Genomic DNA, 15,322 nt, shown 5'->3' with positions numbered 1-15,322 from the left:
TGGGCTCTGTGCTAACAACTCAGAGCCTGGAGCCTGCTTCAGATTCTGTGTCCCTCTCTCGCTCTGCCCACCCGCTTATGCTCTCTCTCTCTTGCACTCTCTCTCTCAAGAATAAATAAACAAAAAATTTTTAAAAAAATTAAACTACAGATGAAAGTGAAATTAAGGCAAATCCTAAATTTTTCTAAGTGCAGACATGTTCTTGAGTCACAGTTATCATCCAAGCATCATCATCTGTGAAAACCAGAATAATCGCATGATTATGTCTTTAGATTTTTGTGCCTCTTTTTTTTATTAAAGAATTGCTTTATTAATACAAAACAGACAAACTATTAAGTGCTAAGAAATTTAAATATCTAAGTCATAGCAAACTGGTGGCAATTAAATATCCAGGGTCGACAGAATGCTTGAGACTGCAACAGATTAGACTCCCATGGTTGAGAGGGCATCTTTAGAGGTGAAGGCGGGGCCCAGGTGTAACAGCTTTTCAAGTTCCCTCTCCTCATCAAGGATCATGAGAGGCACTCCATTCAAGAGGAGGTATGCAATCTGGTGCTCTTCAGGCAGGTCAAAACTCAAAATCTAGGGGCGCCTGGGTGGCGCAGTCGGTTAAGTGTCCGACTTCAGCCAGGTCACCATCTCACGGTCCGGGAGTTCGAGCCCCGCGTCGGGCTCTGGGCTGATGGCTCAGAGCCTGGAGCCTGTTTCCGATTCTGTGTCTCCCTCTCTCTCTGCCCCTCCCCCGTTCATGCTCTGTCTCTCTCTGTCCCAAAAATAAATAAACGTTGAAAAAAAAATTAAAAAAAAAAAAACAAAAAAACTCTCAAAATCTAAAGGATTGAAGGGAAAGAATTTTTCTATTTCAGGATAGGTGTCATCCAAGGCTGGAACAGTGTTTTTTGCTTTGACAGTCTTCTCAGTTACCTTTTTGGCAGAGAAGTTTGGCTGCTTCTGTTTGAGAGGTCCGTCGTTCTTTACTGAATTTTCCGTAGCTCTCTTGACAGTTCTCAAAGCCTTTCTGGTAGCTTTAGGTAAGGCTGCATGAGCATCAGACATTTTGCCTACACCTGGTGTTGAAACCTGAGATCTCCCATCTAAAGTTTTGACTGGAGGGGTACCTGGGAGGCTCAGTCCGTTGAGTGTCCAACTTCGGCTCAGGTCATGATCTCACGGTCTGAGTTCGAGCCCTCGTTGGGCTCTGTGCTGACAGCTCAGAGCCTGGAGCCTGCTTCGGATTCTGTCTCCCTCTCTCTCTGCCTCTCCCATGCTCATGCTCTCTCTCTCTCTCTCTCTCTCTCTCTCTCGCTCTCTCTCTCTCTCTCTCTGTCAAAAATAAATAAACATTAAAAAAAATTTTAAAGTTTTGACTGGAGGCCTAGACTGCAGCTTCTGCCCATCCTTGGGAGCCACACAGGTGCCTGGGTCTCCATTTTCCTTATCAACAAAGATCAGGGTAGCCATTCTGGATCAGGACCTCTCGGTTCACTCACGTAAGAGCCAACAGCCAGACTCTTCCAAGACTCAGCCTGCAGCGGTTCCCTAGATTTTTGTGCCTCTTGGTTGGCCTCTTCCCTGTATTAAGTCTTCCCTTCCTCTATGTGTAAAACGAATGTCTGTGTTACAGAAAACAGTCTGCATATTCAGAAGAGACTGTCAACAAGGGCACATTGGTGTCCAGCCAAACAGAAATTTGGTTTCCGGGGTGGATGTCAAATTTCTAATATTTCTTCAAGATTCTTGCTTGAAGGAAAAGGGGGCCCACCTTGGAGGGGCCGAAGCTGCTGCTGTGCATTAGCTATGCTGAGGGGGGTCATAAATTCTGGTTGTCAGCGTTTTCCGTGACTTTGTGGTGAAGGTAGCGTAGCTTTCATGTCATACATGAAATATGTTAGATCCCATCTTTAATGTAGAAACCACAGTTGTTTGGTCGCACTGTTTAAGGAGGTTGGTGGTCAGTGTTGCAATATTCATGTGAGATTTAGTAAATTCTTATGTCTTATCCTCAAGAGAAACAATTTACTCTGAGGCTAAGGAATATTTGCTTTTCCTAAGCAGTTTCTAAAGGCACGCATGGAAAACAATAAGTGGATGTGTTCCGCTCTGGCATCATAAAACAGTTCACTTTGCTATGGGCCCTTCGATAGAATCGTTGTCTGCACTCTAAAAATATTTAGTCGAATTAAAAAGATAGACCTCAGATAAGGGATCATAGCAGAGAGGAAAAGAGGGAACAGGGTGAGGTAAAAAAAGTTTTATAAAACATAACATATGATTAGAAATCAGTGTTCTAAAAATTGAAAGCTATTTTAGAGTTATCTGCTGACAGATAGAAATTTCAGAAAGCATGATTGCCCCTTTGTCCACTGGAGAAAATTCCACTAGTTGCTAAATAGAAACAGTTTTCAGGAGGACAATGACCTAGACCTTATAACATAGTTGTAGGTTTATAAGCTAACCTTTAGCTTTCCCTTGAACAAATGGATAACACTGAAGTCCAGTAAGGTACAGCCTCAGAGCAACTTCATCTCTGTCAAAGTTGCAGAGTGCCAAAGCCAGGCCATCCCCTGGGACTTTGTTTGCTTTGGTTCCTCGGAAGAAGTTCACTTGCTTTCTTAGTTTCTGAAATACACAGCAGGGTGGAAATGCTGTAAGTCAGTCTTTCCTCTAGTTTTCATCCCCTTTGAGGGTTAGCAAACAAAGCCTCACAAATCCCCAGGGTGAGAGGCGGTGAGGGTACATGGTTAGCTCCAGTTTAGGATGGAAAAAGTGAGGCTCCCAAGACCATAACAGGCTTTTCTGAAGCTCTGTGATAACTCGACAGGCAACGCTGGCCCTCTCTGAAACTACACAAGTATTTGCAATATCTTGGTCTCACGATCTAGACTCCAGATAAAGCCAGGGGTGCTGGGGCGATCCATGAAGCACAAGGACTGGAGTTTCTGTGCTCTTCACTATATCCTGCTGGAAGATAGGAAGAGAATTTGCTCCTCTGAAGACTTTCTCTTCTCTGTTAATGCACAAATAAATATGTTCCTGCATAGAAGGTGACCATAAGGAAGAGAAAAAAAAATGACAGTGTGCTCTCCTGGAGAGTAAATATCGGGGGCAACTGTGTCTAAAGTGGTAACAGGAGGGACGCCTGGGTGGCTCAGTCGGGTTAAGCGTCCGACTTCGGCTCAGGTCACGATCTCGCGGTTTTTTAGATCGAGCCCCGCATCAGGCTCTGTGCTGACAGCTCAGAGTAGAGCCTGTTTCAGATTCTGCGTCTCTTTCTCTCTCTCTGCCCCTCTCCCTCTCATGCTCTGTCTCTGTGTCTCAAAAAAATGAATAAACATTAAAAAAAACTTGTTTTAATAAATAAAGTGGTAACAGGAAAAAAAAAGCTATTTTTATTTTTTAAATGCCTGTGTCAACGAACATGAACAACAGAAGGGTGAGTGGAAAAAGCATTTCATTGGGAATCAAGAGACCCAAGTGGTAGGCCCCACTCTGCCAATGAATAAAGTCATTCAATCTTTCCAGGTCTCGGTTTTCTCATCTCTAGAATGAGAACATCAGACAAGTTGACCTATAAGTCCCTTCCAATTCTAAAGTCCCATGGCTCTATAAGAAACGCATGGCCTGTCCCTGTGGGTTATGTAACTCTCCACAGTCAATATAATTTTCGTTTCGAATGAAATAAAAGCATATGCCATAGAGCATGCATTTGGTTTTATCAGTATTGTGACTGCCACAGAGTTAGGAGTCATGTCTGGTGTGAAAGCGGACATTGCTACTTTCTTGCCTTACTGGTTTTGCTCCAAAATATGTATGTTTGGAATTATAGGAGAGTCCCTTAAGAAATTACCACAGTTATTGCCTTTCTCCACTTATGCACTTCCAGTCTTTTAATAACTGGGAGCCAAAATTCCCTGGCCAGTAGTTTTAATTTGCATTAAAAACAGATTTATTCTTTACAGAAGCACAAAGAATTTATGGGACTCGGAGCCGCAGCTCCAGCTTGGGTCTCACCTAATCATAGCCATGGAATCAATTAACAGTTCATCTGTGAAATGTGATAAAATCTTATGAGATACATATTGCCCAATAACTGAGAACGAGATGAAAGTATTCTCTGTAATAGTGACGGGGCTTCAGGGTTTTACAATTGCCATTGAATAGAGCTCCATTAGAAGCTCAGTGTTCAGGATGGCCACAAAAAAAAAAAAACAAAAAAAAAACAAAAAAAAAAACAACGCTGTGTCTGAACAGATGATAGAGCACTGAGTAGTAAACCTGGCCAGCCATTCCTGCTTTGATTAGTTTCCAACACCCTAGAAAAGGGGGCCATTTATTTAAGTGTTCTTGCTCATGGCAAATGAGCTTGTGAGGCTTTGGGTGGGTGGGGGCTGGGAGTGGGGGACCAAGTGCAGAGCTATAAACTGCTACAAAGCTAGCGCCTCCAAGAAGGGCTGCTTGGGAGGCCCCGGCTGTCTGCTGTGCAATGAGCCTCCATGGGGTAGGTCAGGAGATTCGTAGCGATACCTGAGAATCTACTTTGGAAAACCTGGATCCTTTTCTGACAGGATTAGAGATCATATTTTTAAGGTCAAAGATGGTTTTTCATCCAAACCCTGCTGTGCCTTCAGTTTTATCTCTTTTTATACATGGGTGGTTTGCATTCTTATATCCTATCAAGCTTTACTATGTAATCCTCTCAGAGATCATCTATTTTAAGTCTTATTTTACCCTTGACAAAACTGAGAGTCTGATGCTGAGTGATTGACCCAAGATTACGAAGCCAGAAGATGCCAGAATAAGGATAGAATAGTCTCTTGATTTTCCATGCAACACTCAACAGATTATTCCCGGTGGGCTATCTAACCAGTGCTAATGCTGCAGAATCAATATGTCACCTTTATAATCCATATGATCATTAAACATAAAGCGAGGAGCTGGTAAATGATGTGGAATTGAGATGAAGACCCTGGAATTCTACATCCTCATTTTCATACACAGAAGATGTGGCCAGGTGTATCAGGTTGGATTTCATGGAAAGTCAGTTTGAACAAATAGACTTTCTGAGACTTGGGGTAAGCCACAGTCACTATGAGGCTGGGCTTCTGTCTTAGAGAATGAATATGTGGGAAATGCCCCCAGCGTCCTTGCCCTGATGGTTTTGACACTTTCTCATTCTCTGTTTCTGCCCCCTACCTGTTGCAGTTTTGAAACAACAGTAGGATACTTTGGGATGAAGCCAAAGTCCGGTGAGAAGGAGATCACACCCAACTACGTGTTTATGGTGTGGTATGAGTTCTGCAGTGACTTCAAAACCATTTGGAAGCGGGAGAGCAAAACCATATCTAAAGAAAGGTAAGGTTCTAATGGAGTCATCAATACCCCCCTCAGGAGTCTAGGAAACTGCGGCCTCAAACCTCCCCAAGTGTGCACATTTCACACACATCAGTATTTTCTTTCAGATCAAGATTGAGGAAAGATTGTTGCCTGGGGGCTCATGGGGGAAATCCGGGGGAGGCATGCTGTCCACACAAGCAGATATGCTCCCATGATCTGATAAGTTACACTTTCTTAACCCCTTCCAATTACTAGCTAGTAAATGAAAGGGGGGCTGTGCTAATTTGCAACAGATTGCTTCTCTGTGTATTTTCACGTTGGCCCAGGCTAAATGAGGCAGCCTTGCTGTCGCAGACAGTACAGACAAATAAAAGTGAATGCTTTTCCCATTAATATACTGAACTTGCATCAAAAGGAAATCTCTGAGACTCGGGCCACACTTAACACAGTGTCGAAGCCCCACTCTGGATTTACAGCGCCACTTCTGACTCCTCGTATCCTGCTGAGGACATCAAACTGCTTGCCGCTCAAACTCGTTGCAGCCTCCTGATTTTATTAGTGGGGGGTAGAAGAAAAGCCTCGCCTCTGAATATAGGGAGAAAGAGAGAGTGTGTGTTCGTTCTGCCTAGAAAGAGACTAAATTTGGCCCTGTTTATCAGGAGAAAAAAAAAAAAAAAGCATTTCTGCTTGATCGCTGTTTTGATCAGGTTGCCACTGTTCTACAAAGGGTGTCATGCATTTAAACTTCAAAAAGGTCTTGCTTATACTACTGCAGAACAGATGTATGAGAGTGTCCTTCAAAGTGGAGTAGGAGACAGAAAACTTCTACAAATTAAGGGAAATGGTTTATGTAATTCTAGCATCCTTATCTCACTAAACATTGAGACCTGAAGTTCCATAATTTTTGTTTTTTACTTTGTAATCAAAGACAAGGCGTATGCATGATACACACACACACACACACACACACACACACACACTACACTAATAGTTTTCACCTTTAAAAGCTATTTTTAAAGGGATCAAGGTTTAGAGATTTTTGACACAGTCAAAAATATTTTCTCAAGGAATTTCTTCAAAATCCTACTTTTTTCCTGAAAAAGTCAAAGACCTTTAAAAATGTTTATCAGCGTATGTCTCCACCATTACTTCTTTGAAAACACGGGAATTACAATGAATATATCCATTGTGTAGATAAACTGATGCAAAGCAATTGTTGTGATGTTCTTAAGAAAGTAGATAATGAATAATAATGTGGAGAAAAAGAACCCTAAAAATCTCGGCACCCAACTTCTTGCTCTCACCCGGCAGTTGCTTATTTAGCCTTTTCGGCTAATAAGCTGCTGTGGAACAAGTTTTGTTGTATGAGCTGAGCTCCTATCCTTCTAACAGGGCATCAGCTGGCCATCAGCTCTCCACACCCACACCTGAAAGCCAGACATTCCAGAGGTGGGTTCTGAATAGACACACTTTGCTTAAGATCCTTCCATCACAGATTTTAAGCGTAATCCTTAGTAAATTTGCCCTTATAGTTGGAGCCCTAAAAAAAAAAAAATGCCCCCCCAAAACCAGATAGGGTAATTAATTGCTTTTTATCTTAATAATCTTGGGTTGAGATATTGAACTATAGTCCAAATTAAGGAGACTTTCCCTATCATAGAAGTTAGAGCGAACTAATTGTGAGTCTGAAGGGGCAGTGGTCTCCAGCCATCCTTCAAAGTGTCCCTTTCTCCTAGCCACCAGCATTTCCAGCACGGCTTCCTGGGTGCAGCTGGTGAATTGCCTACTTCACACTCTGTAAACCAACCCCTTGAAAGGGTCATGACTTCACAGGACCCTTCTCAGGTCTCCTCATTTAGCAATTTCAGGGGTCTCTTCATTCCAGCCGAGCTTTTGTGAGATGGATCACCAAGGTTGCCAACCTCGAAAAACATCTCTGAAGCTAATGACAGCTCATAAAATATTTTTGGAAGTGGTTTGTTTACAGAAATCTATTTGTTAGGAAATGCTAGCGCATTATGTATATGACTGTTCATCCGGTTAAACAAACCGATTAATATCCAGGGTTTCTTTGTGATGTGAGGATTTTTTTTTGATTGTCCTCTATCTGCTAAGCTGTTGGAATCACATATTCATTGGGCGAAAATAACCAAATTAACTTGAATTCTTCTATTATAATTACATGAGAAACAATATGATTGTTTTGACACCCATTGAATCATGCTCAATATTATTTTTTATTAGTCTTTGCCAAGAAGTCCCAACAACACTAAATGTCAAGATACAGTAATATAACATGAAAATGAAATTCAAAACCAAATGAAATCCTGGTAGCTTGGAATTATTAGGAAAAAAAAAAACTATAGTGTGGGATTCCATCAAAAGAAATTTTGCCTATTGCATTTTTTTTTTAATGTTTATTTTTGAGAGAAAGAGTGTGAGCAGAGGAGGGCCAGGGAGAGAGGGAGACACAGAATCTGAAGCAAGTTCCAGGCTCTTGAGCTGTCCGCACAGAGCCTGATGTGGGGCTCAAACCCACGAACACAAAATCAAGACCTGAGCCGAAGTTGGATGTTTAATCGACTGAGCCACCCAGGTGTCCTTTGCCTATTGGATTTTTAATTATATTTGAAGGCCAATTAAAATCCCAAAAATCATTAAGAAAAATAAAGGGGAAGTAGGAGTATTTTCAAAGGTATAAATGTACTTCCAAATGAAGTGGAAGTGTTGAGAACTTCAGCTTATTGGTAGTCAATCTGTGGTGATAGAGTGTTTACTTCTTGTGCTGCTTAGTTTCCATCAATACACATGAGCTTGATGCAAGATTGAGATGGATACAGCTTCATAACAGGGTGACAACTGCCCCTCATAAAACCCAGAATAATCTCTAAACACACAAATGACAATATAAAAACATCCAGTGTTTTTGTGCCTTGTGAGTGAATGCTAAACCATAGCTTTAAGTTGGTGTCAGGACATAAGTCTGTGTTTGAGTAGAGGAGACATAGTATTTCACCAGCGATGTGATTTACCTGCAGATTAACTCTATCAGTAGAAAAGCAAGCTCCTATGTGATGGCATATTAATGTCACTAAATTGTCCTTCGCATTTAAGCCAATATTAGGCAAAAGAGCAACTTCTGTGTTTAGGCACAAATCCAGAATGCCTCACTCCCTAGACCTTTGGTCTGTGGCCCACCCGTCCTCATGCTGTCCCAAATACTGGATGGAACTTACCGCTGCAGTGGAAAGTACCAGGACCCTCTCTTACCCCTTCTGTTGATAGGCACTGCTCAGTAGTGCAAAAAAGACCTCTATATAGAGACTTGAAAATCAACATTTTTATGCTGGTAATTTGCTATGTAATCTTGGGCCAGTCGCTTATTGCCTGGGGGCACACACAATGGTCACATGTGTTAGATACATGTATTGTATGAAGCAGGAATTAAATGTTCACTGTGATCTCTTCTAGCTAGAAATCTCTATAAATCCAGAAAATAGTTTTCTACTACTCTGAGAAACAGTGTGTTTCATTTCTGAGATAATACCTCCCACCTTTGCTCTTCAGCTCATTAGAGACTGTATTAGAAGACATTTCCAGCCAAGGTCTGGCTGTGAACTTGGGAGAGATTTGGGGGAGGAGGGGCAGGGTGCAGCAGGGAGAATTTTCATTGCCTTCTGGTTGGTAAATGTCTTTAACCAACTTGCCTCCTGCCCGGAGTACTTCCCCTCAGTAGTAATATTGGTCTTAGAGACAACCTTTTTTAAGTGTGCACACAAAAATGTTTTCCTCTGCTCATGTGTACCTAACATTGCATTTAATGATTTATTAAAGTTCATCAAGATTTTTTACCCTCAGAGGCAGCTTTGTCTCATCTTACCTTTTCATGTACTTTTATATTTGTGCCTCTTGCTATCCAAACACGCAATGAATTTTTGGAACACACAATTCTTCCACCTATTAAATCAACAGATTATCCAAGCATATGCATAATTACAAGGAGGTAACCTAATTTTTTTTGCTTTTATTGACTATGCTTTACTCATTTTCTGCTTTTTTTGTTCCATTTAATTATTCTGGTATATAGAACCCTTTCTTCTTTTTTTTAATCTTTTTATTTATTTTTGAGTCAGAGACAGAGCATGAGCAGGGGAGGGGCAGAGAGGGAGACACAGAATCCAAAGCAGGCCCCAGGCTCTGAGCTGTCAGCACAGAGCCTGACGCGGGGCTCAAACTCATGAGCTGTGAGATCATGACCTGAGCCAAAGTCGGACGCTTAACCGACTGAGCCACCCAGGAGCTCCATATAGGACCTCTTCTTAAGAAATGTTTCACTACTTAAGATATCCTAAGACTATTCCCCACACATGCCCACACGTGCACACATAGAGGCTACAAACTACTACCACCCACAAAATAAGCTATGAATTTGCAAAAGGTAAAGAAGTCTCAGAGGATTCATGACTCCAGGAATATAAAATCTTGGCAAATAATTCACCCTGAGCCAAAGCAGACTTTAAAAGTGCCATTTAAAAAACAAAACAAAACAAAACCATAATCAGTAAGTAATGAGTGAATAAGGAGTTTGGTGAATTTTATGAAAAATGCAAATAAGAAATTTCATTACACATATAGCTATAATTTACACTATGGGGGAATGGATGGTTAGTTACGCTAAATACCAACAGAGTTTCTGTTTTAGGTATATTACTTGAAGCTATTGTTGCTAATTACACAATTGCCATACCTTTGACAGCAGAGAGTTCAGAGCTGTTGTGGGGTTATCCTGAAAGCTGTCCTCACAGCTGCCCCCTGCTCAGGTCACTTTAGGACCAGGAGTTAGAAACAGGGCATCACTCAGCCCACAAAGGAGCCATTGATCACAGTGTAGACATTGCAGAAATTCCTCTCTATGATAAAGTTATTCCTGGAAAAAAATTCCATAAGCTAAAATTTTTATTCATTGAATTCTGCTTTCTCACTGACATGCATTTTACAGTCATGTCATTACAGTGCCATGGTCATTACAGTGACTTCGAACAAATTAACTTTCTCTTCCCTAGTCCTCTGTTGTATGGTCAAATGATTTGTGTACACTTAACTGCTAAGAAGTTTCGTATTTTGAAGGACTCCTTTAATAATACAAATAATCACCCCCTAGTTAATTAGCAAAACTTTGAATTTTTCTAAATCACATTTGAAGACAGTTCTGTACAAATAAACAGTGAGTGTCCCAAAGAGCTGACTTATGAACAGAATTATAATCATGAAGAATAAAGCCTGCTGATTTCCCAAGCAATAAATTTAAAACTACTTCTGCAGAATATCCCATGACTAAGGAGAGGAGATGGTAGACTTGAAAATGGTAACAAGTTCAGGATCACTGCTTTGAGAAAAACCTAGAACATCTCTTTTGACCCTTTGCCCTCTGGAAACTGTCATTCCATCACTTTCCTTTCCCCTCTAGCTTCTCACGAGAAGAGTTTATGTTCATTTTTGTCTTTTTTGTTGGCACACACTCCTTCCTGCATCAGTAAGGATAAAGCCTCAGCTGCCATAGCAAAGGCCAAAATAACTACTGCTTAAACAAGAAAAATTTATTTTACTTTTGCATAAAAATCTGTGAACGTGATCACTCGTCCTCCATCTCCTTCGATAGCTCCTCCTTTTCTTCTGTTGCCTAAGAGTGAACCTTTCCTGGGGCGCCTGGGTGGCTCAGTCGGTTGAGCGTCCGACTTCAGCTCAGGTCATGATCTCGCTGTTTGTGGGTTTGACCCCGTGTCGGGCTCTGTGCTGACTGCTCAGAGCCTGGAGCCTGCTTCCAATTCTGTGTCTCCCTCTCTCTCTGCCCCTCCCCTGCTCACACCCTGTCTCTCTCTCAAGAATAAAGATTAAAAAAAAAGTTTTTTAAAAAAAGAGTGAACCTTTCCCAAGGTCCACATGTCAGTGTTCCTCTTTTCTGCTGTATACCTCCTCCCTAGCTAGTCCCAACTATTTTCGTAGCTTCCCCTACCAACTCTTTCTCAAACCCCTCCCAAGTCTTCCTTCCCACAACCAAAGTCTTGGTTCCAAGTCTTAGACCCACATCTCCTACTGCACACTAAACATTACCACAGCATGCCCAACCTCCATCTGTCATTCAGTAAGACCCCATTGGAACGTACCCCATGTCACCTGAGACTATCCCTTCTCAGCTACCCAATCTGTCATCTGCATCAGTATCCTCTTCCTAGCAGCCAAAGGCAGGCTGAAGGCTGGAATCATCCTTAATTCCACAAGATTCATTTTCCTACCTATTGCTCACTTCTTGGTTTTACCTCCTCAATGGTTATTCTTTATACCTTGTTTTCACAGTAGTACTGCTCTCTTCAGGACCTCAACTCTCACCTGGGTTATTGTAACATCCTTCTGTTCTGTCTACATATAGGTTTTCTATTTCCTCTCTAATGTCCCTTAATATTGTATCTAGTTCTCTTTCTAAAACAGAAGTTAGATTACATCTATTTCTTTAAATGTGTTCTGTGGTTTTCAGTTACGTCAAAGGGAAGAGAAGTGGCCGCGGATGGCATATATATTCATTAACTCATTGTGTCCTTACAACAGCCCTGGGAAAAAGGTGTATTGCTATTTCATACAGAAGCACAGAAGAGAGTAAATTAACTGCCAGCGTCACAGTGTCACTAGTAAGCAACAGAATGAGGATAAAACATAGAGGTCTTATTTGACACTAGAGCTCTTTCAAGTATTCCATATTCTCTACCGAATTAGAGCGTGGGCCTCCAACAACTTGCCCTTAACTCACTTTCCAACCTCATTTCCTCTAGCCTCATCTCACGTGTACCTGCCACGATGACTCATTGTTTCTCACACCTGCACTCTTGCCTTGTGTTCTCATTAGGTAATTTCTTTACATTGTATTGTCCTGGGTTTCTTGCTGGTCAAAATGTAGTCATTTATTAAGGACTACCTCCAAAACCAGCTTCTCTAGAAATTTTCTGACATGTCCTTAAGTAGAAGAACTACCTCTTCCTCTGGTCTCTGACCACGTTTTGTTTTGTTTGTTTTGTTTTGAACATCCTTTAGGACTTAATTCATCCCAGCTTGTTATTTGAGTAGTTTATGTGTCTTTTCCCACTTCTAGGACATGAACCCATTCCTTGTATATATTCTGTGGTGCATTCTCCAGCACAGAGCCTAATAATTGTTTTTTGACATAGAAGGGACTTCACAGCATAGTGCAACATGATAGTTAGTGGACATTGAAGATCTGGTGTGACTTAAGAGTTTGGGGGAAGAAATGATCCCAAAGAAACGTGGAGGTCGGGAGGACTTTAGGAAGATACGTAGCTATAAACAGGACCACAACGAGCAGAAAACTGTAGACAGAATTCAGAAGCCAGTGGGAGAATATTGGAGATCAGCTGCTCCTAAATCTGATGGGTCTTTCAAATCACCTGGAGAGCTTTGTAAAAAAGTGAATAGATCTATTGCATCAGAGTCCCAGTGTGAGGGGTGGAGCCCAGGAATCTGCAGTTTTAGGAAGCTCCCCACAGAGAGGGCAGAGCAGGAGCACATTTTGTGGTTGCCTCAATTAATGCCTTGGCTTCACCCATCCCTTGCTTAAATATCTCAGGTGAGCTTTGGAAGTGGGAGAGAGAGGGTCTGTTCCCTTACTATGTTCTACATTCATTTTTACTATGTTCAGCCAAGTTTAGGAACAAGTTTAGGATCACCAAGTTTAGGTGATCATGAAGGTATATTCCAACCCTGATATCCCATGATTGTAGATAGGAAAGGGCTGGGTATTGACAGAACAGATGAAATTAAGCCGCTTAGGGAGGAAAGGGGTAAGGACATTCTGGGAATCACACGGCAAAGGCCTGGACTTGGGAGGTTCAGTGCCCATTTTGGAGCAATCACACAGCATGATTTCTGGGGCTAGCCCAAGTGCCATCTTTTCTGTGTTTCCTTTTCTTAGTACTCAGTCCACATGTCTCTCATGTATGTGCATTTTGCATTCCCATAATACAGATTTGTAGCATGTAATCAGCCTGATTTAAACACATACTTTTATTTTTTTATTTTTATTTTTTGTTTTTAATGAAACATTTTATTTTGCAACAATTGTTAGCTTACATTCAGGGTAAAAAGTAATATAGACCTATCCCATGTACTGCTTATCCAATTCCCTCTCAAAGATAACATCTTACCAAATTATGATCAAAGATCATAAGCAAGATGCTGACATTTATGCACCTAAGAACGATGTTCCTTTCTCTGCTGTTTCCATCACTAGGATCCCTCATATTACCCTCCATAGCCATGCCCAGTTCCTTCCCACCCTCACTATACGCTAGTCTGGCAACCACTAATCTTTTCTCCATTTCTAAATCTTATTTCAAAAATCATATAAATGGAATCATACAGGATGTAACCTTTTGATATTTCTATTTTCCCTCAGCATGATTCTCTGGGGATTCATCTAGATGGTTGTATATATCAATAGTCGATTCCTTTTATATTGCTGAGTTGTATTCCTCGATGTGGATATGCCATGGTTTTTTAACCATTCATCCACTAAAGGAAAACTGGGTTGTATCCAGGTTTTGACTATTATAAACAAAGCTGTTATAAACATTTGTGTATGGGCTTTTGAATGAACTTAAGTCTTTTATTTTATTTTTTATTTTTTAAAATTTACATCCAAATTAGTTAGCATATAGTGAAACAATGATTTCAGGAGTAGATTCCTTAATGCCCCTTACCCATTTAGCCCATCCCCCCTCCCACAACCCCTCCAATAACCCTCAGTTTGTTCTCCATATTTATGAGTCTCTTCTGTTTTGCCCCCCTCTCTGTTTTTATATTATTTTTGTTTCCCTTCCCTTATGTTCTTCTGTTTTGTCTCTGAAAGTCCTCATATGAGTGAAGTCGTATGATTTTTGTCTTTCTCTGACTAATTTCATTTAGCATAATACCCTCCAGTTCCATCCACGTAGTTGCAAAAACACATACCTTTAAAAATACCTATTATGTCTTAAGTGCTGTACAAGTTATGAGACCTCATTCTGGAAGGATTTAATCTACTGATCACATGTTGCCTCTTCCCTGAAGTTTTCCCCAATCTCTGTAAGCATTTTCCTCCAAACCTCTAGAGGGTTACTGCCCCTTCAATTTTGTCATTAGTGATTTCTTTTTCATTCTTTCAGTTATAGACATTTTCTCCCATAAGTAAATAGTAAGCCCTAGAAGATAAGGACAACGGCATATACTTCTTTGTTTTCTCTCTAGCACTTTATGTATTTCCTTATACACAGTAGGCGCTCAATTAATATTTGTTCAACAAATAAAAGATCTCTGTGCTTTCTTTGCCATGTTGCAATTGATTAGAGAATTTGCTGTCTGCTATTGATAGATGAGATGTCTTATTTATTTGGGTTTTTGTAATAGAATTCCCCAAATATACCCCATGTGGGTTGCTTTTGCCCTAGCATCCAAAATCTGAATAGCTTTCTTAAAGAGGATAGACATGTTCTGAACAAGAAAGATTAGTTAATGGGGTAAAACAATCACCTTCTCTGTTCTTGACTGTATTACTTTCAATTTATCTTAAAAAAAAAAAAACAACTAGAAAAAACAAGGAAGTGAAGATCCTTGGGATTCATGGTTGTGCCAAGCCTCCAACCTTTTTGGAGCTCAAATAAGGACCTTAGAGAGCATCTGTCCACACTCTATTTCCTTGGTTTGGCAGACAGCAATGGAAACCCACAGTAAGTCTCCTTCATTCAGCTAGAATATATCTAAATTGCTTATCTGTGGGACTCCTGACAGCTCTTGCCTTGGGCATAGAATAGATGAAATAGGGGTCTGCCTGGATAGCACGATTTGAGGGGCGCCAGAAAGGCTAGCTGCTCCACACAATCTCCCCTGCTTCCTCCCCCTTTTTATTTCAGTCCTCTGTGCAAACAGGCTCTGATCAGTTCTAGTT

The 15,322-nt window shown here is 41.0% G+C and overlaps 2 protein-coding genes across 4 annotated transcripts in view; one reads left to right on the top strand and one right to left on the bottom strand.

The window, feature by feature from the left end:
- The window catches only part of FMN1 (formin 1), a 422,489-nt gene that overhangs the window by 388,390 nt on the left and 18,777 nt on the right, over positions 1-15,322 (top strand). For both annotated transcript variants that reach the window (XM_047863846.1, XM_047863848.1), the window contains one exon: positions 5,203-5,352. In XM_047863846.1, coding sequence (XP_047719802.1) covers positions 5,203-5,352 — 150 coding nt within the window. The remainder of the gene's footprint in view (positions 1-5,202; positions 5,353-15,322) is intronic.
- On the bottom strand, positions 424-1,461 carry LOC125168649 (securin-like). 2 transcript variants are annotated; one of them, XM_047863851.1, is made up of 3 exons: positions 1,375-1,461; positions 814-1,113; positions 424-582 (listed from the first exon to the last, which is right to left on the bottom strand). In XM_047863851.1, the coding sequence occupies exons 1-3, from the start codon at positions 1,459-1,461 to the stop codon at positions 424-426; spliced, it is 546 nt and encodes a 181-aa protein (XP_047719807.1). The 2 variants fall into 2 exon arrangements, with proteins under 2 accessions (XP_047719807.1, XP_047719806.1); XM_047863850.1 differs by having other exon boundaries at positions 814-1,126; positions 1,388-1,461.

The sequence above is a fragment of the Prionailurus viverrinus genome, chromosome B3, assembly GCF_022837055.1.
Source record: "Prionailurus viverrinus isolate Anna chromosome B3, UM_Priviv_1.0, whole genome shotgun sequence".
In the NCBI taxonomy this organism is placed as follows: domain Eukaryota; kingdom Metazoa; phylum Chordata; class Mammalia; order Carnivora; family Felidae; genus Prionailurus; species Prionailurus viverrinus.
Note: the sequence above shows the minus strand (reverse complement) of the source record. Positions and strands in the feature narration are given on the sequence as shown.

Excerpts from the sequence above, each read along its gene's own strand:
- LOC125168649 (XM_047863851.1), bottom strand. The coding sequence starts at position 1,461 with ATGGCTACCCTGATCTTTGTTGATAAGGAAAATGGAGACCCAGGCACC. Across the intron at positions 1,114-1,374 it reads GGCAGAAGCTGCAGTCTAGG|CCTCCAGTCAAAACTTTAGA; the intron begins CCTCCAGTCAAA and ends CTCCCAGGTACC. Across the intron at positions 583-813 it reads TAGATTTTGAGAGTTTTTTT|ATTTTGAGTTTTGACCTGCC; the intron begins GTTTTTTTTTTT and ends AGGCGCCCCTAG.